The 27,483-nt window shown below is 37.8% G+C and overlaps 1 protein-coding gene across 1 annotated transcript; it reads left to right on the top strand.

Annotated features, from left to right (window-relative positions):
* On the top strand, nt 1-27,056 carry LOC122073382 (histone-lysine N-methyltransferase ASHH1). The gene is made up of 11 exons (XM_042637966.1): nt 1-165; nt 398-528; nt 3,096-3,160; nt 16,612-16,768; nt 19,578-19,664; nt 20,198-20,282; nt 20,353-20,446; nt 20,671-20,869; nt 23,398-23,432; nt 24,833-25,319; nt 26,519-27,056. The coding sequence occupies exons 2-11, from the start codon at nt 526-528 to the stop codon at nt 26,792-26,794; spliced, it is 1,488 nt and encodes a 495-aa protein (XP_042493900.1). The 5' UTR covers nt 1-165; nt 398-525; the 3' UTR covers nt 26,795-27,056.
* Nucleotides 27,057-27,483: the final 427 nt, after the last annotated feature.

Here is a 27,483-nt window from a genome sequence, read left to right as displayed (position 1 = left end):
CCTCGGAACAATCCCTTATTTCTCTCGTTGCTTATTTCAATCCTGTGATTGGAAATCAAATTCAAACCCTCGCGGCATTTCTTTCCCTCTCCGAGTTTTATTCTTTCCCGCAGAACTGTTATTCTGACTTGATGCACTAACAGGACGACACTTCTCTTGTTTCAGGTATGGATATGGAGTTTTCCTTCCATTAAATTTCTTTGAAACCCTAATTTATTTGATTAAGTATATTCATCTTATATCCATCAATCAATATATATGTAATCTTGGACCTAATCGTCTAAATTGAAGCTTGGATTCAAACTACTGTCATCTGCATTCCATGGAACAAGAATGTTCAAAACGTTGTATGCAAGTGTGGAAGTTGTTAATCGTATTTTTGGTTTGAATTCGGCAGATTTTAGGAAAGCAACATATCACACATAGAAGGGCCGCTGTTGCTGTATATTATATTTTCTGCAGCTGGACAATGCAATAAGTTTCCATTTCTTGCTGGTGAAATTGTTTAGAATCTTGAAATTCTTGATGGTAATTTTCCATCTTCCCGGGATTGTGAGGAAATTCTTACTTATTTGTCAAAGTACATTGGTCAATTTTTTGATGACAAACACATCTGTGGTGCTAACTACGATGCTGCAGATTGGGTTCAGAGTCCAGACTCCAGACTATTGCGTTTGACTGCATCTTACATTTTATTAACTCTGATATTCTTCTGTCCGGTTGTGTATTTTCATGCTTTCTCTTTTATGATAATAATGACTTGCACATTTATATTTCTTACCTCCCCTCGTCAAAGGATCAATCCTTATAGTCATCCAAGTTAGCAGAAAGTGGAGAAGACCATCACAAACTATTTCAATGTACATAACAGCAAGCAAATGGCACATTATGTCATAATTTTACCATGGCTAGGTGTTAAACATTTATTATAGTGGCAGATGCCATTGAATATGAAACATGATATTATCAAAACTTGTTAGAATAGTGTCATCAATATCATAACGATGAAAGTGGAAGGCATGAGAAGGATCACGAAGGAGTTGTTTTTTAACTTAGTTGACTCTGCGTTTTACCTTCCAACAGTCAAATCTAAAGGAAAAAAAGAAAAAAAAAAAAGAAAAAGAAAAGGGAAAGAGGTTTTTGTGACTTATGAAATGGTTTGAACTGGAATATATAATTTATAGTTTATTTTCCCCCCCTTAGAAAGATGGTATGATCAATGTGCAATGCTGTCATAGAGGAAATTCTGCTGTTTTTGAACAAACACATGTGAGTAGTGAAAATGATAGGTGGGCCAAAATTGTTTGAAGGAAAGGCAATGCTGTGATGGTTCTATCTAGAGGAATTTTGATAAAAGAACTAAGATGGTATTTGAGGGAAGAAACTGTTACGTGGAATGAGATGCTTGAGTATATTAAAACAATATTTTAAAGAAGTTCTTAGAAGTCTAATGTGGGTTGATAGGTTAACAGTCTTTGCTATATGAATGAACTTGGTTGTGGGTCCTGGATCTATGAAGGACATAAGGCCAAAGGTGTCATGTATGAGTGTATGAATGCTTGATAAGAGAGTACAAGTGAGGAAAGTGTAGCAAGCTGTAATTATGCTAAAAGGCAAGTTTGATTAATGTGTTCCAACCACTTCCAGGGTAGGAAAGATAATGTTTACAGAACACAAACCCACAGGACAGAAACACAATGTTTCTATTAGCAATATGGCAGAATAGTAAAAGTCAAATAAAATAACATCCAATGGTCAGATGGAGTTTTTTTTTTTTTTTTTGGGGTGGGGGGTGTGAATAAGGACCTGAAATTTGAATCAGATATTCCTTTTACTAGGGTGAACCACCCTTTGGAAAATCAAACAGATCCAAGGGTGGGATCTGCTGTAATAGCGCACAACAGAAATAGAAAGCTAGCCATAAACAGAATTAGAAAGTAACGAAGAAACTGACATAACTGACATAACTGCCATCAGCAGGTCTGATGAACATCAGATTTAAAAGATTAACAGGGGGGAACAATATACTAAAAGGGGAGTCAATCCAAGGATTGGATCGCTTAAAATAGCAAGTTACTCCCTGCAGTCAGAGATAGTAAGTAACGGAGCAATATCCGAAAACTGCATTAACAATGGAGAACAGTGAGCAATGATGGACAGAACTCCAGGGAATAATGGGCACAATATCAGACACACACACACGCACAGAGATGCGTGGTCTGATAACAGAGTCAACAGATCAGAAAAAACTCTGATCTGCAGAACTTAGAATGAATAACCAGTAATAGAAACCTGTAGTAATGGATAGAATAGAACAAACAGATATATGATAACAGGTCATTAAACCCAGGAAAACACAAGAAAAACTCAAAGGAACAGTTTTGTAATACCTAGCTGGAATGGTTGACAAAATAGTAGAAAAGAAGAAGAAAAGTTAATTTACTTTGCTTCTGCAATAACCCTACCCTGTATGTTTATTGGCTAATGTCAGTTGAATATTATTCAACCATTTTGAAGTATGTGCATTATCATGGAAAATTTTGAAGAGAGCGGTGGACTAAAGATTTAGACAAGGAATAGGGTTGTTGAATCACCAATTTTGCTTTGCATAAGCTAAGGCGAGCAATGGGACAATGGAAAGGTTTGGAAAAATTTCTGTTCTTTTTTGACTTCGAAAAAGCATGCAGTTAAGTGTCTAGGGAATGAATCTGGTGTTTTTGAATATAGAAAGGAGTGGATGGAAAGATGATCCTTTAAATCATTAAGACATACATGTGGGAGTAGTAACAAGCATGGGAACAACTGGTGGAGGGGAAAATGATTTCACTGCTTTTGTGTTTTGTGACAGGTTTTGGATTTGAGCCTGTATCAAATGTCCTAATAGAACAAACCAATTATGCTTCGGTTTTGTGTTTGCACGATATTGTTACATGTTTAATAGAGTTGCTGCATCTATTGCCTACTTTCTTGTTAATTTTTGAGTATATTATTTACTTTTTGGATAATTCATGTAAGAATCCTTGTGTCAAACATTATTTTGGATATATAGTCACTTAAGTTGGTTAGCTACTAACAGGGGAAAATTTTGTCTGTAGGATCAACAAATTGAAGGACCACCACATTATATACATATCGAGCAAAATGAATTTTCATATCGGAAGTAAGTTTTACATTTTTTTGTTGGGAAAGCTGGGTTCATTGTTCCAAAAATTCTTTGCATAGTTTACACAAACTCTGCTTACCCAAAAAAGGAAAAAAAAAAGTAAAAGAAAAAAAAAGGGAAGCTTACACAAACTCTCTCAGTCTCTCTATATCTTTTTTTCTTTTTCCAAAAGCAATGGCGAAGAACCTACTCATTATCTGTAGTACTTGGTTTTGCTGGCATGAATCTTGTTCCTATATTAATTTCTGTTTGAGGCCCATTTTCTTTATCCATGCTAACAGTTTTGGATAAAGTTTTCATTGGAGCTGCCTGGCATATTCCCATTTCTTCTTCCTCTTTTCCTTCACTTCTACACATTTGCTTGCAAATTGTTTGGGAGTGGCATCTGGTTGGAAATCATAGTTATCAAGGCAATTAGGCAACCCAAGGTGTTGGAGGGGCGCGTAGACGATGCCTAGGTGTACAGTATATATGAATTAGCAATGATAATATTATATAATTATGCTTATTTGCAACATAGAATCTGCAACATAGAAGCCATATCAATGCAATAGTACTGACCTAATATAAGAAAATCAACACATAATAAACAAAGCGTAAGATTTATAAAGAAAGCAATAAACTTTAATTAACGTAAACTCATGAAGTGTCAAAGAGCTAATATAACATACGGCACACTGTCATAAGGCCACAAGGCGACTCCTAGGCTTCTAAGGGGAGACCAAGGTGTCCTAGGAGACGCTTAGGCATCCAAGGTGTGATGTTTCCTTTCTTGCATCAAACGAGGTGTGTTGTTGCCTTGGACCTAAGAAGGTGCTTGGGTGCCTAGGCGGTGCCTTGAGAAATATGTTAGAAATAGTCATGAGGTGAGCCTCTAGAAATGCATTATGTGAAACTTGAAAACTTCTAGCCAAGGAATTGGTGATGCAGTTACTTGGTTGGACTGGTTTGACCCGTTGGGGTTCCTAGAGCACAAAGAACCGATTCCGAAACAGGTTTTTTGCTTCAGTAGGATATTTAGGGATATTTATTTTATTTGGTGGAAGATTATGTAACCTTTTTGATGCAGATCTGAAGGTCTACTCAAGGAGGAATAAGAGGGTCGACCCTAGTTGCTGATTGGGTCGACCAAGGCTGCTTCTATGGCCCACAGTTTGGGCTATTGATGGGGATATTCATTACTTATTTTAGTTTCTAATTTCAGTCTTAAACTAGTTTCTAATTTCTGTATTAAGCTAGTTTCTAATTTCATTAGATTCCAATTTCCAGTTTTAGTAACTACATGTTAGTACTTTAGAAAGTCATTATTTAGAAGCTTTTAAGTTTCTACTTTGTAAGCAATACCCCATCATTACTATAAATAAAGGAGAGGGCACACTACAGCCCACGATTTGAATTTTAAGAAAAAAAACTCTCTTGTTGCTGACACTGAGTATCCATGGCTGTTCCTTGTGTCTGATCGAGGAAGAAGGACTTGGTGTGCGATCCGAGTGACTCCTTGCGGCGTGAAGTCCAGGAGGTCTGCTTCTAGTTATTATTCTCTTTAAGTTCTTTGTTTATCAAGGTTTATCAAGGCTACAAATCAGGTATGTGAATTCTGAACCTGTCCAGAAATATTCTGCAAAACAGAGCATCCGCCTCTACTGGAAGACCCAGATCTGGTTGTCGGATTGGCTCAGTTTTTTGGTCTATTGTTCCCTATTATCGAAGCATGGTTCGACCCAATTTGGGCTGGTTCTGTCCATTCAGTCGTGAGTTATTAGAAATCACCAAATCTTTATCTTTTAGTGACCTGCTGTGTCCTAAATTGAGGTTGATTACTGTGACTGATTTTATGTTGTTTCCTTAAGATGGTGATCATTATTGCTGCTGATTTGAACCTCTAAAAGTCCTCTGGAGTTTCTGGTTATGTTTATTTAGTTTACTACTGTTCTGTCCTAATCGATATTGGTGATCTGAAATCTGTCGACTGCTGAAATTGCTACTGTTCTGTTATGGTTTGTAGACTGTTGATACCATATTCTGGTTGCTGGTTAATCCTCTTATTCTGGTGTTGATATCTGATTATAGAGCCCCAATTTCTGGGTTTGAAAGTTCTGATTTTCAAGCACTGTTGACTGATTATTTTGGACTGTTGTTGCCGTCTGGTTTTGGGTGGTTGTTGGTTGTTCTTTGGTTTAACTTTCCTGCAGTTTTGGGTCTAGTTTGGTTTGTCAAATCTAGTCCTACATTACTTTCATTTGGGTTAGCTATTACATTACGTAGGAGATTAGATTGAGTCTACTTTTATTTACATTTTGTTGTAGGAGTCTTTTTATTTTATGTGTATGCTGCTCTACATAATGGACAGAAATTTATGAAATAAATTGAGTTTGGTTTTTGGGTTGGAGCCTGCGTAGCTTGAGGCGGCCGGTTGGCTGTGGTGTGAATCTTCCCTAATTCTAGTTCCTTTCTCCCGCTGTTCCCCTTCCTTTCTTTATTCTTCTCTGTTTCCCTCTTTCCTTTGGTTTTCTTCTTGCCTTCTTTCCCTTCCCTGCTCCTAGCAACGCCTGCGACTAGTCACATCTGGTCTTCAATCTCCCCCACCTTTCTTCTTTTCTTCCTCATATTCTGGTTGTGAGGTGGTACTGCTATTGGGCATTAATCTCTCACCAGCCTTCTTAAAGTTTCTCCCATTGTTGGTCCTTCTTAGACAATGTTTTGTACCCCACCTCTGTACAACATCTTTCAACAACTTATACTTTGCGTCCTTCTCCTTGGATGCATCTACAGACTTCAGGAAGATAGTCCTCCATCACAACATACCATGAAGTTGATGATGGATTGTCTAGTGGGTCTAGTCCAACCAATACACGTCACAGTCACTCCGTAGCTCTTGCATGTCCCTTCAATGTATCAATGTGTTCTCCCAGCTCCTCCTTTCGTTGGGGAACATTAAATTCATTAATTGATATGCTGTGGGCCTCTTCATTCCTGGGCAGCCTTCTCCAGTGTGTCAAGTATGCATCACCCACTTTAGCTTTCCAATCAGACTAGACTTGCTTAAGCTTTCTATGTCTGGTAACCTGAGTCCTATATATGGCAGGATCTTGTTGAAGGACCTTAATGGAACCATCATCATCATTTGATACTGATGGTGGGGCTGCCCTCACGAGACCTTCTGTGATCATTTGGTACTGATAGTGCACCTGCTCTAGAACAAGAGGAACCAGCTCCTTTCCCCATCTCTGCAAACCTAACCCTTTCCACCTAATGTGTGACACGGCTCGTTGCCTGAGCCTGTCATATCTATCTGCTCGCTGTCTCTCTCCACATCATCAAGCATTTAATCACTATCAAAATCATTAGAATCAGCCCCTGCTGCTGGTGGGTGTCTCTTTGGCACTGCCTCATCAAACTCCTCTTTTGCCCTTTGCTTTTCCAACTTCCTCTGTCTTCCTCCTTTAATGAGGGTAGCCATAGCCTTTTGTACCTCAATAGGGACCCTGGAACATTTGGCCACAACCCTATAGTCACTAGCTAGATGCCACTTCAGTCTGGTGATCCCATGAATTTATTATCATGCCACAATAATTACATTGTGGCCTTTTCTTATCATTCCCTATAGAAACTCCATGCTTCCATGCTATGTTTACACTTCCGCTGTCAGTCATTGTGCAATCTTCTTAGTTCTTACATTGTTGCATAAAAAAATGCTTACATTATTAGCTATTCTGCATCATTTGAACTCATATAACAGTCATATGGCTATTTCCTATTTTTCCCCAACTCATATTTTTTTTTTCTTAATTAAAAATAAAATTTTGAAATAATAATATCTTAATTTATCAAAAATAATAATGGAATGGGACATTAATCATCTTCAGTCATAAATTCAACAACAATACTTTCATAATTTTAATACTTTAAAAAAAAAAAGGGACCCCATTTTCTGAATTTCCTATAATTTTTAAAATCTAGAAATAAAGATATTAATTTCAAAAAGAAAAACCCAACTTCGCAAGGCCGTAGTGGTAACTCAGTTTCGACAGGTCTCGAGTCAAAACCAATATCAAAACTGGTATCTCGATGAAATCTCAGTCTGATATTTCATATAGGTATGTTTCCTGCGAAATGTTACATACCACAACAAACTCAGCCTTATCCTAACTAAATGGGGCGGGCTGCATTGATAAACAAAGTAGGGAAAACTGAGGTCCACGCAAAAAAAAAAGAAAAAAAAATGAAGGTAAGTTGAATAAATAAATGAAGAAATTATTGATGAGAAATGATAGATGATAGATGAGAAATGAAATTAGAGAAAAGTGGTTCAACCCAGCAAGTCAGGAGAATCGGCTACATGAATCCTAATCCTCTAATAGGCTCTGTCAAATGTCATACTTGGGACAAGACCTAGCCTATGCATGTTGTTGAGGCCGAAAGCTAATCCGATATTGGGATTAGCATCAGCCACTGGACCCAATAGTCGGGTCCCTATTTGCTGTTTAGGGTTTATTACTTGTAATGGGTGGTGTTTTAGTCCTTGTACTCCTTGCTTTAAACCTATATATGCTAATGATGCCTGCGATCAGTCACATATTGGACTGATCACAGGCTACTCTGTTTTTCTGGGCAGATTTCAGACTTTTCTTCTTTTCTTCTTTTTCTTCTCTTCTCTTCTAGTTCTCTTCGCTGTTTTTGCTGATTTGATTGCAGGAATCTGGGATTGTAACATGGTATCAGGCTTCTATAATCAAATCAGGGACTGAATCATCATTCTCTGCTGATCACAACCCTGCGCACCAACCTGTGCTACTTCTCTTTGGTGCGCAGCCACCTATTGCTGCCCATATCTTAATTTCTTGACCTGATTATAATGAGATAAACACAATCAGGTCGTTCTACCACTGCTACATGGATTCAGCCCTAGTTCTCTGGACTTGCTGAAGCTGATATACAAATTCTGCAGAATTTTAATGGCTGCCGCCCCTATATGTGACTTGTTTTTGGCTGCTGCCCTATGTGTGAAGCTCTACTACTTCACGGTTTGATGTGCTGCTGTTCTACTGCCCTTCTACATACCCTACTAGGCTTTTGAAGCCTTCTTTGCTGCTCCTATCAAAGTCGACATTCACCTACCAGCAGCACTTATAGGCTGGAACTTTTTTTTTGGGTTCTTTAGGTCTGATTGCTCTTTGGCTGCTGTTGTTCCGGTTTGGTTGGTGAGTTCTTCATACTTAGTTGCTTTTGCAATACATCCTTGTCCTTAATTCTTGCACTCATGGCTGAGACCAAGACTACTGCTACTTCTACTACTACCTCCTGTCCTCCTTTGCATCGGACAATGTGAATGTCCAGATTACTTCTATCAAGCTTAAGGGAAGCTTGAATTACTTTCTTTGGGCTCAGTCAGTCAAAGTTTACCTGATGGCGAAGGATAAGCTTGATTACACTACCTCTGATCCTCCCAAAGAATCTGATACTGGTTATGCTCAATGGCAGAAAGAGAATGCATTAATCTTAATTTGTTTATGGAATAGTATGGAACCAGATGTGGCTGCCAATGTCATGTTTCACTCTACTGCCAAGGATTATGGAATGATTTGAAGGAGACCTACTCTCAGGAAAAGAACATGACCCGGATTTATGATATTTATGAAAAACTGTTTCAGTTTTGCCAATCGGACAAGTCTCTTTCCGAATATTACAGTACTTTCAGAGGAATGGTTGAAGAACTAAATGTCTTCCAACCCTTGACCACTGACATTGACAAGTTGAAGACTTAGCGTAATGAGTTCTTCGTCTCTAAATTCCTGGCTGGTTTGAACAATGACTTGAAGGCAATGAAATGTCACTTACTTGCAGGAGATACTGTGCCTACTTTGAATGATACTTACTCACGCCTGCGGCGTATTACCTCCTCCATTAAACCTGATCAATCTACCAAAGACAGTTCTTCCTCCATGCCAATCGTGGACGTGGTTGCGGTCATGGTTCGGCTGGTTGAGGATCTGGTGGACAACCCTCTGATCGTTCAGTTCGCCAGTGCAGCTTTTGTGGAAAGCCCAACCATACTGTTGAGATTTGCTAGGCAAAGCATGGTAAACTAGAGTGGGCAATACAAGTAGCTAATCATGCAGTGTCTGATGATGGTACTGACCCAATGGCTCCAGTTGATCCTAAACCAACACCTTCATCAGGAGATTCAGCTACCGGTCTACGAGATGACATCAATCAGTTGTTCTGGCGCTTGCACACTCTTGAGGCATCCTCTAATATATCTAATGGTGCGTCTACATCCGTTGCTACTCTAGCTCACACAGGTACTTCAGCCTTTCTCACTACTACATCTACTCCTTGGATCATTGATTCATGTGCCTTTGCCCATATGATCGATAAGTCATCACTTTTTCAGAATTTTTCTACTAATGTCAGTTCAAACTTTGTTATCCTTGCTAATGGCACTTCCACGCCCGTCCTTGGACATGGTAATATTTCACCTACCCCATCCATTAACTTATCTTCTGTCCTTCATGTCCCTCAATTTCCACTAAGTCTTCTCTTTGTAAGTCCATTAACTCTTTCTTTAAATTGTTCAGTAACCTTCTTTCCTTCCTACTGTGTCTTTTAGGATCTTCACATGAGGAAGACGATTGGTGAGGACGTGAAAAGCATGGATTATACTACCTCAATAGCGACTGTCCTTCTTCTACTATTGCTGCTACAACTGTTGGGGACGTGACTCATTTCCAATGGCACTGTCGTTTAGGTCATTTGTCGCTTTTTAGGTTACAGTTTTTATTTCTTAGTTTTAATTCTGTCCCTAGGTTAGAGGTGAGGCATGTGAGATGGGTAAACATCATCGTGTGTCTTTCCCATCTCGCTCTGTCTCGTGGTTCGTCTTTATTTTCTTTAATCCATTATGATGTATGGGGTCCTTGCAGAGTCAGTAACAGATTTGGTTTCCGGTACTTTGTGACTTTTGTGGATGACCATTCTCGCCTTATATGGCTGTACATGTTAAAGGAACGATCTGAATTTTTACATGTGTTTCACAAATTTTATAATGAAATAAAGACTCAGTTTGGCATTCCTATTAAGATTTTTCGTTCTGACAATGCTTTAGAATATGCTCAAACTGATATATCTGAGTTTTATGATACCTATGGGATGATACATCAAACTAGTTGTGCCTATACCCCACAGCAAAATGCCAAAATGGGATAGCAGAGCGCAAGAACCAGCATCTCCTTGAGGTTACCCATGCCATTATGATTCACATGCATGTTCCTAAACATTTTTGGTGTGATGGTGTTTTAACCGCTTGTTATTTGATTAATCGCATGCCATCTTCTGTTCTGGCAGATAAGTCTCCATTTTCTGTTCTGTTTCCTAATTTACCCAGTTTTACTATTCCACCCCGTGTCTTTGGGTGTGTATGTTTTGTCCATAATTTGCATATGCAGGTTAATAAGTTATCCCCGAGGTCTACTAAGTGCATCTTGCTGGGTTATTCTTGTACCCAGAAAGGATATAAGTGTTATGACCCCGTTACTCATCGGAATTTTGTCAGTGTTGATGTGACCTTTAAAGGTACACCATTTTATTTCTCTCAGGTGTCCCAATCTAGTCCGGAGTTGTCTTCTCCACCCATACCCTCTCTTATACCCCTCCCTGAGGCCCCTGGTACCATTGCTTCACCTCCACTCCAGGTTTATCAGCGTAGGACAAAGACTGGACAGCCAGGTGGCTCAGAAATTAACCCTGAAGCTTCACTCCTTCCACTGTCGTCTTCCGCTAGTGAAGTTCCTCTTCCTCCTTCGCCTGATGACTTACCGATTGCACATCGTAAAGGTATACGTTCCTGCACTCAGAAATCCATGGTTGTGTACCCTATTGATAATTTTATGTCATTATCTCATCTTCCGTCTCCCATCCATGGCCTTGCCCTATCCCTTTCCACTAACCCCATTCCCCGTTCCCATAATGATGCCCTCCGTATTCCTGGATGGAAGGTTGCCATGGATGTAGAAATGGATGCTCTTGTGAGTTGTGGTACCTGGAGCCTGGTAGATTTAACTTTTGGTAAGGATCTGGTTAAGTGTCGCTGGGTGTACACTGTTAAGTATCATTCTAATGGCTCTGTTGAGCGGTTAAAGGCCCGTCTGGTTGCCAAAGGGTATACTTAGACTTATGGTGTGGATTACTTTGAGACATTCTCTTCCGTTGCCAGACTGAACTCTGTTCGCCTTTTTATATCTCTTGTTGTCAAGTTTGATTGGCCGTTATTTCAGTTGGACATCAAGAATGCTTTTCTGTATGGTGATCTCCAGGAGGAGGTGTATATGGAGCAACCTCCTGGTTATGTTGCTCAGGGGGAGAATACAGGTCGTGTGTGTCTCTTGCACAAGGCTATTTATGGGCTTAAACAGCCCCCTCGAGCATGGTTTGATAATTTCAATGCCACCATTGTCACGTGTGGGTTTTCTCAGTGCTATTATGATCATTCAGTTTTTGTTAGGTGACAAGCTGGTGGTCTTGGTGGTATATGTTGATAACATTATTCTTACCGGCAATGATGAGACAGGTATTTCTGAAGTAAAGGCTCATCTCTAGTGTCATTTTCAGACCAAGGATCTTGGTTATCTCCATTATTTTCTCGGGATTGAGGTGACCGTTGCAAGAAAGGGATCAATTTGTCTCAAAGAAAGGATGTTGTGGATCTTCTATCTGATATTGGGATGCTTGTATCTAGACCTGTTGATATTCCTATGGATCATCACCAAAAGTTCGGTGTTGATGATGATGAACCGTTTCAGGATGTGCATCAGTATAGGAGTTTGATTGGCAAGTTGATTTACCTGACTGTGATTCGTCCTGACATTTCTTACGCTGTTGGAGTTCTTAGTTAGTTCATGCAGTCTCCTCAGAAAGCCCATTGGGATGCTACAGTTCGTGTTCTTCGTTCTCTGAAAGGTGCTCCTGGAAAAGGGTTGATTTACCGTCCTAATCGGCATATGGAGCTTGTTGGTACTCTGATGCTGATTGGGCTGGCTCCGCTAGTGATCGGAGATCTACCACTAGATATTGTACCTTTGTTGGAAGGAATCTTATTACATGGCATAGTAAGAAACAGACTACTATTGCTCGGTCTAATGCAGAGGCCGAGTACAGAGCTATGGCTCATACCACGACTGAGTTGATGTGGCTGAGGTCGCTTTTATTGGAGTTGGGATTTCCAATGACCAAGCCAATAAAGATGTATTGTGACAACCAAGCTGCAGTTTACATTGCCAGTAACCCGATCTTCCATGAGAGGACCAAACATATAGAGGTGGATTGTCATTTCGTTCGTGATGCTGTTCTGAAGAAGCTGATTGAGTTTCCGTTTGTTCCGTCGACGGATTAGTTAGCTGACATGTTTACTAAGTTCTTGTTTACACCAAGCTTTCGCAGTGGTTGTACCAAGCTGAGCATGGGTGATGTATATGTTCCAGCTTGAGGGGGAGTGTTGAGGCCGAAAGCTAATCCCGATATTGGGATCAGCGTCAGCCACTGGACCCGACAGGGTCAGTTTGGTCCTATCGGGTACCTACTTGCTGTTTAGGGTTTATTACTTGTAATGGGGGGGTGTTTTAGTCCTTGTACTCTTTGTTTTAAACCTATATATGCTAATGATGCCTGCGATCAGTCACATATTGGACTGATCACAGGCTGCTCTGTTTTTCTGGGCAGATTTTAGAATTTTCTTCTTCTTCTTCTCTTCTCTTCTAGTTCTCTTTGCTGTTTTTGCTGATTTGATTGCAGGAATCTGGGATTGTAACACATTTCATTCCTCGCAACTTCTCCTATGGTCATTTTAGGTTTGCTGCTTGCTCTTTTAGCTCTTTCAATCGGAATTAGATCACTCCTTATTGGGGGTGTCCCAGGCCTCCATTGAACATGACCATACCACCTTGAACAACTTTCTCGGAGCTTGTCATTGATCGAGGCAACTCCCAAACTAGCTCTACTATGTTCATTCCTTACTTTATCCATCCTAGTTTTGCCGCATATCTATCTTAACATCCTCATCTTTGCCACACATGGCTTCTCTAGGTGACACTTCTTAATTGTCTAATATTTTGGCCCATACATCATAGCTGGTCGAACAACAGTCGTATAGAACTTTCCTTTAAGCTTTAAAGGAATATGTTGGTCACAAAACACTCTAGTTGCACCTCTCCACTTCATCCATCTCACTTTGATTCTCTGTGAAACATCATCCTCTATGTCACCTTCTTTATTTATGGTTGACCCCAGATATCTAAAATAGTCATTTTGCGGTATCTCTCTCTCCTCAATCTTCACCATGTCATTATCCATCATATTGTGCCTAATGTTACACATCATATAAATACTGTAACTCGATGAGACTGAGTTGAGATTTTGACAAAGTCTCAATTATCTGGACTACTTTTCTTTGTTTTTGAAGAAAACCACCCCCATCTCCTATTTGCTCCCTTTTTTAGCCAAATCTTACCCAAAGAAGCTTAGAACAACAGGATTTGTTGTTCAACAACAACAAAATCTCACCCAGCTTTTGTGATTCAATAGAAGGAAAGCTTGATTTGCCATCAGCAACAATATAATGGTTTTGATCTGGCCCGACTCTCTTTTCAATACTAGGAGTCTAGCCGTCTAGGGGATACCTCAGGTGAGTCATCCACTTTTTGTACTATTGTTTGCTCCAATATATGTGATTCAACCACATATGATGCCTAATTTATAAAATGGTTTATAATTTGATGTCTTTTAATTCCTAATGCTTATTTAAGTCGTTTTACTTGAATTATATGTGTTCTAGTATTAAAGATTGTGTGGAATAGCCTAAGGTAAAGATTGTATACAACGTAGACTACCAACTGAGGGTCTGAAGTCAAACTACCAATTTGAGTGTGATTTTTTAAAATCTAATGTTTCCAACTTGTTTATGAGGCATAAAATAGGCTGTCCTACAAGTTTCAGGATCTAACTTGGCCTTATAGCCACAGAAACCCAACCTGAAACTTGCTGGAAAAAAAGTACATGGTTTCAACTGAAATTTAGTTTTGGGCTTGACTGAAACCATGCTCAAAACCGAAACCTCGAACCATGGGCCGTAGATTGGCCAACAGTGTCTAACATATATAAATTGAGCTCCAAACACTAAATATTAACCCTATATTTTCTTTCAAAAGTTTGTTGCAAGAAAATTATTTTTTCCTAGGAAATTAAAAAGTATTGTAAGAACATAAAATAAATTTTGGTTCCGTGAAGTCATAGATCGGGTTATGATGTGTAACTTGGAATGCCAACCACCAAGTATTTATTCGATTTTAGACATCCAACTTTGAATCTTGCAGAAAACCACAAATCTTCCAACAATGCAGCAAATTGTCACCTTCCATTGCATTTCTTTACTGCGCAATTACTTGTTCCAACCTTGTGTAACAGTGACTTGGCCAAGAAATCACAATAGCTTTTTCCCTCTTCCTTGTCTAAATAAACGGAATGGGTCAATTCGTTTAATACTTTGCTTTTATTGTACAAAGAAAGTAACGTTTTGACCGAAATGTCTGTCGAAACGTGGACATTCTTAAGTATCGCATGCCATTTTGGTGAGACACTTGTCAAGACCAAAAAAGTTCTTGAGATTTCACAAATTCTTGTACCTTGGTTGTAGTGGCATATGGAAGATGGCTTAGGGGATTGTTGTCAGTTGTAGGGTGTATTCTCTTTTCTGCCCATTTTCTTTATAAATTTCCCTCTGGGTTTCTGTTCTGCATCACTTTTGTTCATCTCCTTTCTTTTTTCCTCTTAATAAATTCCCTTTCTGCTGTTGCTGATCCAGAAAGAGAGAGGGGGTGCTTAGCTATGTGGCTGATGTTGACATCTGGTTTCTGGCCCTTTATGCCTCATACAAGAAGCGTATATGATGTATAGGTTCTTTGAGGGCTGGAAATCTGCTCGAATTTTGCATGGCCCCTAAATATGTGAATTATATTATTATTATTATTTTTTTGGGTAGGATCTGCGAAAGAAGTGAGCATTAAAAGCAAGATATATGCAGTTATTAAGAATCTTTTTGATAATCATATTCAGTTATTCAGCTTACAGCTACTTTTTCCTTAACACTGTCAACGTACATAATTTTTCTTCTTGTGCAATATATTTCATTGGAAATAAAAATAATGAATGAAATGTTCTAGAGTTGGACCCACTCTTTTATGCCCAAAGAAGTTTAAAATATAGTATGGAAACTAAAATATTTCCCTTTATTATACTTACTGAGCATTTTATATTGAAACAAATGGATCCTAAAAGGATTTCTGTAGACTTTTTTGGAAGAGAGAAATAAGAAAGGTTGCTTTTTTTTTTTTTGGGGTGTGGGGGTGTGGTGGGCATAAACTTAAATGTCATATCAAAAACATTGGATGGTGCCTGTGGTAAATAAAGATCCTACAACTATTGGCCCTAGAATGAGAAATTGTGTAGATCAACCAGGAAATCTTGATAGAGCTTTAGGAAGGAGTGAATTAGTGAGAAAGCCTCCATCTGTGCTTAATAATCCTTCTTTCATTCTTTTCTTGGCATGTGTGAGTATGTGTGGGGCTCAGTAGTGAGCAGCTTTCGTAGGAGTTGATTTTGTTGGAAGTTGTTTGTTGTGCTGGTGTTCCAGCTGCTGGGGTGGGATGCCTGTTTGGGTTATATTTCCTATGAATGTCGGTGTTGGGTTTGTTGTTTCCTTTGTTATCTCTTTCTTGCTGCATGCTTGGATTGTGCACTGGGTTTGGGCATTGCTATGAGGCTCCTCTCAAGCCTCTGGGTTTATTTTCACTTCTTACTTTTGTTCTTGATATATTTTGTTGCTGATCAAAGGAAATTATAATAATGATACGAACACTGAATTGCGCACTGAATTACAAAAGAAATTGTAATTATTTTGGCTATGTTTGGTTGCAAGGGGAATTAAAGGGAAAGGACGTGAAATTTTCATACTTAAAAAAGAAATGCTTGTTATTATTACCTCATGTGGTCCAATGTGATGGTATAAACTACTGAATTTTTTTAACCTTATTTAAAAATGATGCATTTTACATGCAATTTTATGTGATTGTATAAACTACTTTTTTAACCCATTTTACATGTAATTTTTATCCAATGTGATCGTATAAAATACTTAATTTTTTTAACCATATATAGTAATGATACATTTTACATGTAATTTTCTGTGATTGTATAAACTACTTAATTTTTTTAAGCCATTTTACATGTAATTTTTATCTTACATATTATTAGATAACATGGGGTAATAATTACAAACATTTCTTTTTTAAGTATGAAAATTTCACTTCCCTTCCCTTTAAATTTCCCGTGCAACCAAACGAAGCCCTTTACTTCTCATCACCAATGTTTTCTTAGTGTGTTATCATCATATTGTTCTGTAGGCACAAGAAGCAGAAAGAGGAGGATATTGCTATCTGCAATTGCCATTATGATGCTAATGATTCTGATAGTGCATGTGGAGAGAGGTGCCTGAATGTCATAACCAGCACAGAATGTACACCTGGCTTTTGTCCTTGCAATATTCATTGCAAGAATCAGGTGAACATTAGATCTTTCACTTTTTCTATTTTTTACTTATTAGCGAGACAATGAAAAGTTACAGAAAAAAATGAGCTTTCCCATATGGAACCTAGCTTAGACAGCCGATGGATGATAATTGCTTGAAAAAATTGTCAATGCATTTTGTGGAGGCGGATTTGTAGTGTCTATTTCCTTCTTTCTTATATATTTAGTTTGTTAGTATGCACTGGATGGTGTACTCCTGATGGTGCACTATTAATTGGTATGATATCCCCCTCCTCCTTTTTGGGTGTTCATGAGAGTTATTGTTGCCTTTTGTGTGTGTGTGTGTTGGGAGGGGGGGGGATTTATTGTGGGTCTACATCCTGAATGAATGAAATTTGCTCATATTTGCCTTCTAATTTCTCTCCTATGTGCTTTCTAAATTTATTTTTGCATAATAGCCTAATCAAGGGCCCTCCAGGACCAGAACTCAATTTCTAATATAAATTTTATTCATCCAGAAAAAAAAAGGGTCTTAAGTATCCGAAATATCATATTGTACCGCTCAATGCATATCGGTATCAGTGGGTAAGAATTTGATACTTACCAGTACTATACTTATTTTTCAAAAACAAAATGTGTATCAACTAATATGGGTTCGATATAGGACCAATACGGTCCGATATAGGACCAATACGGTCTGATATAGGTAATATACACTTGATATGCCTCCTTTAAACCTGCTAAATAGAAATCGTGAGTGAGATAAGAAACTAAGAGCAGCCAAAGGTCTTGAACACTTGTTTTTCTCTTTGATATGAGTTGGAGGAAATCATTTAACATAAAAAACGACCCTAATTTTCACCATTTTAACAAGTTTTGGGGATTTACAGTGCTCAAACCATGAATCGAAATAGATCTGGCTAAAAAGTGATAAAGTTGTAGATCTCTCTTTTTTTTTTTGGGTGCGCTGAAATTTTCTTACCCTCCTTTTTGTTGTTATGTATCATTATATTAGGTAAAAACGACTCAAATTCTTGCATCAAGCTGACATATATTTACATATTGCATAATAAAGTGTTTTATGATTCAAAACTGTATTTTATATCTATTGTAAACACTTCCATGCATTCCTTGACCATTTCCATGTATATCTTTAGTGTATCTGGTGTCTCTCCGATGCTATACGATACGATACGTCTTTTAAAATCACCCCTCCAATATGATACCCAATATTTATATGTAAATCCTTGGCCCTAATACTTGATAAGCTGAACCTGTAGGCTGTCTTACATTAACACTATTTGGAGTCCTAGAAGGTTAAAATCAAAGACTAGTATAAACCTACCTGAAGACAACTTAAAATAAGATCAAACACTAGAATAAGCTGAATAAGCCCAGCATTTAACTTATATAAAATCATTGATGACAAACTATACCACTTATGCACCCTTCCCTATAATAAAACTGCGTGCTTTCACTTGTCGTGGTCTATGGACCCCATAGATGTGCCTCCATGGTCCCTCCTAGAGTTTGCTGCCTATGACATTGATTCTTGGTAGATATGACCCTTCACGTTTGTTTCCATTATCTGTCATATGAAGCCACATGAAGAGAAGAAGAAATCAAGTGGTTTGCTTGTTTCTTGGATGCAACCACGGTTTGTTGTACTTTTCTTAAAATGGCAGGTTTGCTTATGTTTTGGGTCTTTGGAAATGGTAGATGTGATGACAGCTTAGCAAGGATTTAAGTATTGATGTCGGGTACTGTATCAAAGGGGTGATTTAAAGAGACGTATCGTATCAGAGAAACGCAAGATATGCATGGAAATGGTTAAGGAATGCATGGATGTGCTAACGATACATACATATAAAATTCAGTTTTGAAGCATAAAACACCTTCTTATGCAATATGTAAATATATATCATCTTAGTACAATGATTTGACTTGTTTTTACCTAGACGCATAACACCCCCCACAAAAAGTAAGGAAAAAAAGAGATTAGAGCACAGGAAAAAAAAAAAAAAAAAAAAAAAAAAAAAACATAGATTTGTAACTTTACCACTTTTTCACTTAAATTTGTTTCAATCCATGATTTGAACATTGTTGAAGTGGGGTGAAGATTAGTGTGATTTTTTATATTAGATGATTTCCTTCAACTCATATTAATGAGAAAAACAAGTTTTCAAGGCCTTCGGTTGCCCTCAAATTCATGCCTTCCTCATGGTTCTTGTTTTTCAAGTTGAAAGGAGGCACATCAAGTGTATCTTACTTATATCGGTTCTGTATTGGACTGTTTTGGTCAATTAAAACTTTTTTGTTGAAAAATAAGAATCGTATCGGCTGATACGATACAATACGATACCTGCCAATACTTAAAACCCTGGAGCTTAGTGAACTTGTAATTTACTGCCTTGTTTGGTCAGCGCAGATTCCATAACTGATCTTTGATGTAGTCTTTTCATTCAGAACTCATCTTTGTTCCCTCTCTCTCTCACTTCCCCTGTTCTGCTCTATAAATTTCTGTGAAGTGATCCAGAAGAATGCTTAGCTTTTTGACTGCTTTCGCTTTGATAAATTAGCTATCTGGCTGATTCCTGCATTCTTTCTTTGGATTTTTTAAGATAAATTCATGTATATGCCATGTGCCATTTGTCGCGTGGAACATTTGCAGCTGCTAATGCCTTATTCTTTTGTTCTTGAAGTAGTTGTACTTGAAGGTCTTTTGCAGCTATGTAACAGTGTACTGCATGGTTACTAAATATCAGTATGGTTAGATGGGATTTTTTAGATCTTCTATTTAATTTTATGCTTGGTTTGATTAAGCACTGGATTTTTTAAGCAGAGATTCCAGAAATGTGAATATGCCAAATTGAAGCTGTTCAAAACTGAAGGTCGTGGATGGGGTCTTCTAGCTGATGAGAATATTAAGGTCATTATTCAACAGATCAAATTACTACACTAAAATGCACACTTTCAGTTTCCTTGCTCTGTGCAACCCTATTACATTTGTTCTGTTATATAGGTCCTGTGATTTACTCTAGTAAGTGCAATGTGTTCATTATCTGTATTTCCAATGAATAAAAAAATTATACCTATAACAGTTTCTAGAATGCAGTTAACCCTCCTATTTCTCAGACATTTTTTTAAACATCTGTTGGACCAATTTTTAAATAGAAGGCAGTCTGTGCATTTGTTCTGTTATATAGGTCCTGTGATTTACTCTAGTAAGTGCAATGTGTTCATTATCTGTATTTCCAATGAATAAAAAAATTATACCTATAACAGTTTCTAGAATGCAGTTAACCCTCCTATTTCTCAGACATTTTTTTAAACATCTGTTGGACCAATTTTTAAATAGAAGGCAGTCTGTGCTTTGTTTCAAGCACTGTCTTCTGTTGCTTTGTTTGAAAATTAAGAAGTTAAAGTGTTATTCATGTTTTAGCATTTCCCTTAATGATCCAGGCTGGGAGATTTATTATTGAATACTGTGGAGAAGTTATTTCATGGAAAGAAGCAAGGCGGAGATCCCAAACCTATGAAAGTCAAGGTATCAAGCAGATTTATCTGTTAGATATGCATATCCCATGAGTTATGGTTACTTAAATGGCTTGGTGCAGGTGTGAAAGATGCATTTATCATCTCTCTGAATGCCCATGAGTCAATCGATGCTACCAAAAAGGGAAGCCTTGCTAGGTTTATAAATCATTCATGGTAAGTTGCCTCAGACAAAGACATGATAACTAGTGGAATGTTTCGGAATTTCCATGATAGAAGAAAAACTGAATGGTTTCATCACTCTTCATCATTTTCATTCTTCTTGTCTTCTGTAGCATTCAAACTTAGGTCTTTGAATTTACATCATCTACGATCAGTTTACATCTAGTTTTTTGGTTGATCATTTTACATCTAATTTATTCGTTTTCTGGAAGATGCAGCCAACCTAATTGTGAGACAAGGAAGTGGACAGTGTTGGGAGAACTAAGGGTTGGGATATTTTCCAAGCGAGATATTCCTGTTGGAACTGAGCTAGCTTATGATTATAATTTTGAATGGTATGGTGGTGCGAAGGTTCGGTGCCTCTGTGGTGCAGCCTGCTGTCCTGGATTTCTTGGGGCAAAATCCCGTGGTTTCCAGGTAAGTTTTGGAAGAGTTAGATTGTTAACATTTTTTCACGTTGTCTGTGATGCTACCCAATCTGCAAATATGACATAATTTAGTTGAGTGTTTTTTTTTTTTTTCCCAAAGATTAAAAAGACTGATGCTATGTCAGATCTATCTCATTCCTTTCAGTTGTGACAGAATATTCTGAAGTTAATATGGTGTGCATGCTTACAGTTCTAGCTCGATGGCATGTGGAAGTGACAATTCCAAACTACCTATATATATATATATATGTTTTTTGGTTAGTCTATTCTTAATGCTGATGCTGTAAGAGTGTTTATTTTGTTCTAAAAAGTAGTTATCCTTGAGGCTAGAACTTGCATTTGCTTTTTAGCTTTCAAAGTAGTTGGCTCTAATCATGCAACAATGCTAATTTGCATTCAATCATCCTACTTTATTGTAGAAACAAAAATTGAAAAGTTCAAAACACGTCTTATATTAACTGAAGGAGAAGAAACAGACGTCTGTGAGTTAAGCCACAGATGCTAATCATTTTGAGTGGGCGAGCCTGTGCACAACGGTTAAGTTGCACTGTTGCAACATGTTGGTCACAGGTTCAAAACTTGGAAACAGCCTCTTCTGCGAAGCAGAGGGTAAGGTTGTGTACACTTGCCCTTCCCAGACCCTGCAGTAGCAGGAGCCTCATGCACTGGGTTGCTCTTTTTTTTTTATGCTAATCATTTTGAATTAAGCCATTTTAACAACTAGAGAAGGGGATAATACTTTCTAAAACATCTACATCTGAACCTCATATTTTATTTGTGCACGACTAGAGAAGGGGATAATATTTGCTAAAACATCTACATATGATCCTTGTATTCTATTTGTACATTATTTCAAGGAGGGAGGGGGAACGAATTCCTAAAACTATCAAGGTATAGGCATCAAGGATTTACGTATTGAGATCTGATTGACCCCAAATTTTCCTTTCCGAATGATGCCTAACTTGGCCTACCTTGAGTTGCATCAGACAACTCAACTCAAGATTGAAGAAATCTGATCCTTATTTTAAGTCGTTGTTAAGCATTTTAGCTCAAGTCAATGTTAAACATTTTAGCTACGATAAATCTAAAAATTTATCAGTCAATCTATAGACTTTCAGCTGAAATAATGTATCTAAAGTAGAAAAGGGATTTGGTTGCTCCAAATGCTTCTTGCATGCAATTCCTTGCCCATTTTACTGTGTTTTTTCTTAAACAAAAAAATTTCATATAAAATACTTATTTATTTATTTGATAAATATGATTTTATGGTTTTTTTAAATGACGAAAACGTATCAATTATATCTCCCGGTCAAATTATATCTTAAAATCTCTTCGTTCAAGATGCTCCTTAAATCTCTTAATGCTACCCTTTACTAGTTATGAAATCCAAAAATTTCTCTGAACTCTCATTTCTTTCTCTAAGTTTCTTGGTGAAAATGATTCCTCATCCATATATTCCAATATACTTAGCACACTAATCCTAAGAATTCCATCTGTTTGTGTGTGCATGCACGTGTTCCAACTCCACTTCTTCTTCTCTCTTTTCCACTCAGCTTTTCTTTTTTTACCTATTCTTTTGTTTTCTCTTCCCCCTACCATTCCCTCCTCCCCCATAGTTGTCAAGGCGTCGCCTAAGCGTCGCCAAGGCGGCGATTTGGCGTCCTGGCGGAAAAAGAAGTTCATGGCAGTGCTACGATTTACATGACTCACAAATGGCGTTCGCCATTGGCTGATAGGCGTTGCTATGGCACCGCCATGGACGCCAGGTTACGCCTGATTCACTAGGCGGTCGATTTTTTGTAAATGTAGGGTGATTTTGATAGGGCTACGTTGATTTTTGATGATTTGATGTTGCTTAATGTTGGTTTAATATGTTATAGGGTATATATTGTAGGCTTGTAGCATGCTAAATAACTTTAGAAAATAGGGGAAATAAAAAAATAGCATACTAAATAATTTTAGAAAATAGGAAAAATAAAAAATGACACATGGGCCATTTAACCGCCATGACAACGCCATAATGGGCGATTCATCGCCAAATCGATTAGCCACCCCTCCACCGCCTTGGATCGATTTGATGCCGTGACAACTATGTCCTCCCCCCACACCCCCAATTTTTGAAAATTATTGGCAAAATCAGAAGTTTGTTATCCTAAATTGCCTCTTTTGTGTGGAAAACAAAAAAGGTCGTACCTAGTGCATCAGGCTCCCACCACTGCGGGGTCTGGGAACAGCAGATATGTACACATCCTTACCCCCGCTTTGTGGATAGGCAGTTACTCAACTCAAACCGGCGACCACTAGTTCGAACAATATCCACATGGTATAGGACTTACTGAATATAATTTCAGCATAATGGATAATCCAATATGGTTCATATGAACCTTTTTGTTGATATTTCTCCCTTTGTTTGCTTTGGGGCATGTAAAGTGATTAGTTGATTTTTCTTATGTTTGCATGTTAATTTGTTATTATAGAATTCTTATATTCTATTATTGTGGTGCAACCTGTTCACAGGAGGATACGTATCTGTGGGAAGATGACGATGATAGGTAATTTGAATGCATATCTGACAGAACTGATGTATTGCGAGTTTGACTCTCCATTTTAGTAGGTGTACTGCAGTGTTTATTTTAATCACATAGCCATTAGAACTCATGCTAGAGCTTGCGTTTATCTAATTTTCATTGGTTTTCTATTACATGGTTAATGTACAGTGAGCAATTTAGAGATTTTTATTGTTGTATCGCATCTGATCAGATGACCCACTAAGTTATATGCTTCTATGCAGTGGAATGTTGTTTGTCAGCTATCCAAATGAAGTAGAATCACTTCTGGAACAAGTTACTGCGTTTCCTTATCTTATTTATTTATTTTGTGGATTTGGGTTCAGTCAAAATGCTACGTGTCCAAGGAAGAAAACTATTTGGAATACCTATTTATATACTTATCATAACTAGTCTAGGGAGTGGGGAGCAGCTGCATGCTGAACAGGAATGACATAAGTCACTGCATGTCCCATATTGGGAGGATTGATTCACCATTCAAGAGAATAAAGATTATTCACATTGATAAAAAAATTCATGATGACAGGTTTACACGTTGTTCTGGAATTTATTTCAGGACTTCTACTATTTGTTTTTCTCTGATCAGTTAATGACCACCTAAAATAAAGAGTCCCTCAAGAGAAAAAAGATTATTCACATTGATAAAAAAATTCATGATGACAGGGAATCTTACACGTTTTTCTGGAATTTATTTCAAGACTTCTACTATTTTTTTTTTTCTCTGATCAGTGAATGACTACCTAAAATAAAGAGTCTCAATCATTTGATAATTGATTAGGCTAATTTTTTGCCTCAGCATTTTCTTGTATGCAGCCCATAAATGGTGAACTCAGACATGTTACATGGAGAGCAGTCATTCCATTATACCTGTTTCTTGTCATTGGTTAATGCTCACTTTTTCTGGTTTACAATACAGGCCACATTTTTAATATGAGCTCACTTGATAGATGCATTGCCTCTTCCTAATTATTAATAATCTGGATTACAAGACTTCTAGTATTCTCATCAATCATAACTGATTTTGTTAGCTTGTTTATTAGTATACAATTGAAAAGGTTGTATGTTTTGTAACTCACTGCCTACGCCTCACAAACATTCAGCACATCTGTACATTGTGTGTTTGAAGATCAACCTTGTTGCATTTGATGTGTGACCACTTGGACTGTCTAAGTGTGAGTTTTTAAATGGTTAGGCTCTTCTCTTACTTTAGGGCTATCTGCTCTAAGTGATTCCATTAATAGAAGAAGAAAAGAAGTGTGGAATCTTCTAACTTTATCTATTGAAATGAAAGTAGGCTTCTATGTTGAACTTATGTTTTGTATGCCAAAATTGTTAATTTGTTTATTTGTCATTTGATTTTTGGATGCTTAACCTGCTTGTACCAGATACTCAGTTGAAAATATCCCTATTTATGATTCTGAGGAGGATGAACCTACTTCCAAGCTTCTCAAGACCGAGCACTCAAAATATGAATCGAATCCCAACGGAAAACAAGAATATCATGTTGCAATGATTAATGATTTGGCATCTGAAGCTCATCTGGAGTCAACTGTACTTAATATTGTGCCACTTGATTCACGTCCAATGGTGAATTTGGTGGATGATGCGAAGATGGAAGTAGGCAAAGAGGAAAAATTGTATTTGCAGGATACTAGCCAGACTTTTACACAAAAAAATGCAATGATATCCCGTATTCGCAGTAACACTGCTTGCCGGAATTATCACATCGAACCAAGCCCGGTCTCAAAAAAAAGGTCGCATCACTACCCAAATGGAAAATCAAAAAATCTTGTTAAAAAGCATGTAGATGCAAAACTTGTTGCCCAACTCTTAGGACCAAAGGAAGCACGAGAAGAGGTCTTAAATTATGAGGTATGAATTTGAAAACTCTGTTTAGATAGCATATATGACTTGATACCAAACAACCACCTAGGGCTTGCCCCAAACCAGAAAAAATCGTTATGCTTCATTCTGACATCATTTGTTTTCTTAGTCTTATTTTCTTTCACCACACATTGAAATAGGAGCAACTCAAAACTGTAGTGAAGGATTGAAAACACCTCAACCACCCCCCCCCTCGAATTTTTATTTACCTTCTATAACTTCAGTCTGGATGCTTGCTGTTTTTCCACTCATCTCTTGAGGTTATCTTCTAATCTTTTTCAGTTTCATGCCTCTTGAGTGCAATAGGTTTCTACTTACATAAGAGGTTTTTTTTCTTCCCGGGGTTGGGGGGGGGGGGTGATTGTCTTTTATTTTGTTTAGTACAGGTGAATGGCCTCCTCTTCAGTTTTCAGTTTTTTTTGGGGTGCATCCTCGTTGGCTTTACATTTCTGGTCTCTTCTCGTGTAGTTTCATTCTTGGATTGGTTGTCTTACATTTCTGGTGTCTCTTCTCACGTAGTTAATTCTTGGATTGATTGTCTTACACTCTTTTCTTCCACCATTGGTCTCTTTTGTGGTGAAATGGCATACTATTTTTGGGTTTGGCAAAGCTTCTCTGGAACCCTGCGAAAACCAATAAGATGGAAACAATGGTCTAGAGATGGTGTGAAATGATCTGGAAATAATGTGGGAAACAGAAAGAAAAAAAAAAAAAAAAGGATTTTGAAAGGAACTTGTCCTGGAACAAGAAGAGAAATCCAGCTACTAAGTCAAGTTATAAAATCCCTGTTAGATTGGCTACTGAACAATCCCTTGGATCTTTGGCATGCAGTACCATGTGACCAGCCCAGAGTGGCTGTGCAACTTGGGCTAGACTGGGTCATGATGAACTTGGTGGGTGCTGAGCTTGAGATCAAGCCCCTATTAGTTCTTTGAATCTGAATGTTTCATGGACCATTTTTTTTTGCACCCCTCCTCCCACTTAACGCACTCCATGCCCTAACTGTCGACCCTGCCATGTGATCCTGAATAGTTGTTTGGATAGACTTTCATTTTCTTTAAGAAAAAAAAAAGGCAAGGTTTTAAGTGGGTGATAGATTATAGGTGAACAGTAAAAAGGGTAGTTGGTTTGTTATTGTTTTAATATCAATCTGTATAATAAGTAGTTTTGCCTGTACTGATATGCAGGAAACGAAGAACCAAGCCAATACAGAACTTGATTCCTTGTACAATGAAATCAGGCCTGCCATTGAAGAACATGAGAGGGACAACCAAGATAGTGTAGCAACCAGTGTTGCAGAGAAATGGATTGAAGCTTGCTGCTTCAAACTGAAAGCAGAATTTGACCTCTATTCGGCTATCATCAAGCATGTCACTTGTACTCCTCGTAGGCCTAGGGAAATGCCTCAAATCCCCGAAGTAGATAATAATGATGAAGAAATAAAGCTTTTAACAAATCAGTGATTTTAGTTAGGGGGGTCATCAAATATTTGACAAATTAGTGATTTTAGTTAGAAGGGAAATCAAAATTGGTGCTAGGGGTTGAGCTTTAAGGATTTTGTTAGATTGGTCTAGAATTTGAGAGATGTACCAGGTTCTTTGCTCATTTGATCTACTTTTCTTGGGCAAAAAATGAATTTCTTTGGATCATTACTTTGAATACCAAACAAGAAAGGGGTTGCACGTGGAATTATCAGAAATGGAGCCCATATTGGTTTCTCAAAAACTGGAATGCTGTGAATTTGCTTTGATACCAAAATATAGCAGATCCTTGCAGGAATTCTTACAAATGGTTGTACCCTTATCAGTGCTATTGGGTAAATATTCTGGTTTAACCAAAATACTGATCAAGTTCTTAAGGAATGACTTGGACCTCAATTTGTCAACCCATCCACTCTCTAGGGCTGCTTGAAGTGGCAATTTTTTATTGTATGGTTGTGTACGAAATAGTAGATTGTCCACATGTCATATGAAATTCAATCATGCAACCCTTACATTTATTGACATGTGACAATTTTCAGTTATTCTTTTTTGGTTTGATAACTCCTGAATTGGTTGAAACTTGAGCCTAACGGTCTTGAGGATAACTTATCCACAAATTTTCAGTTTTACCAAACCAGAGAAACTCTTTAATCTTTGTTTGGTTGCTCGGT

The sequence above is a fragment of the Macadamia integrifolia genome, chromosome 3 (assembly GCF_013358625.1).
Source record: "Macadamia integrifolia cultivar HAES 741 chromosome 3, SCU_Mint_v3, whole genome shotgun sequence".
Lineage (NCBI taxonomy): Eukaryota > Viridiplantae > Streptophyta > Magnoliopsida > Proteales > Proteaceae > Macadamia > Macadamia integrifolia.
This window is presented reverse-complemented; position numbering and strand designations above follow the sequence as displayed.

Bases quoted from the DNA above. Each gene is read 5' to 3' on its own strand.
- LOC122073382 (XM_042637966.1), top strand. The intron at 20,447-20,670 runs GTAAGTTGCCTC...TGGAAGATGCAG, and splicing joins AGGTTTATAAATCATTCATG to CCAACCTAATTGTGAGACAA. The intron at 23,433-24,832 runs GTAATTTGAATG...TGCTTGTACCAG, and splicing joins TGGGAAGATGACGATGATAG to ATACTCAGTTGAAAATATCC.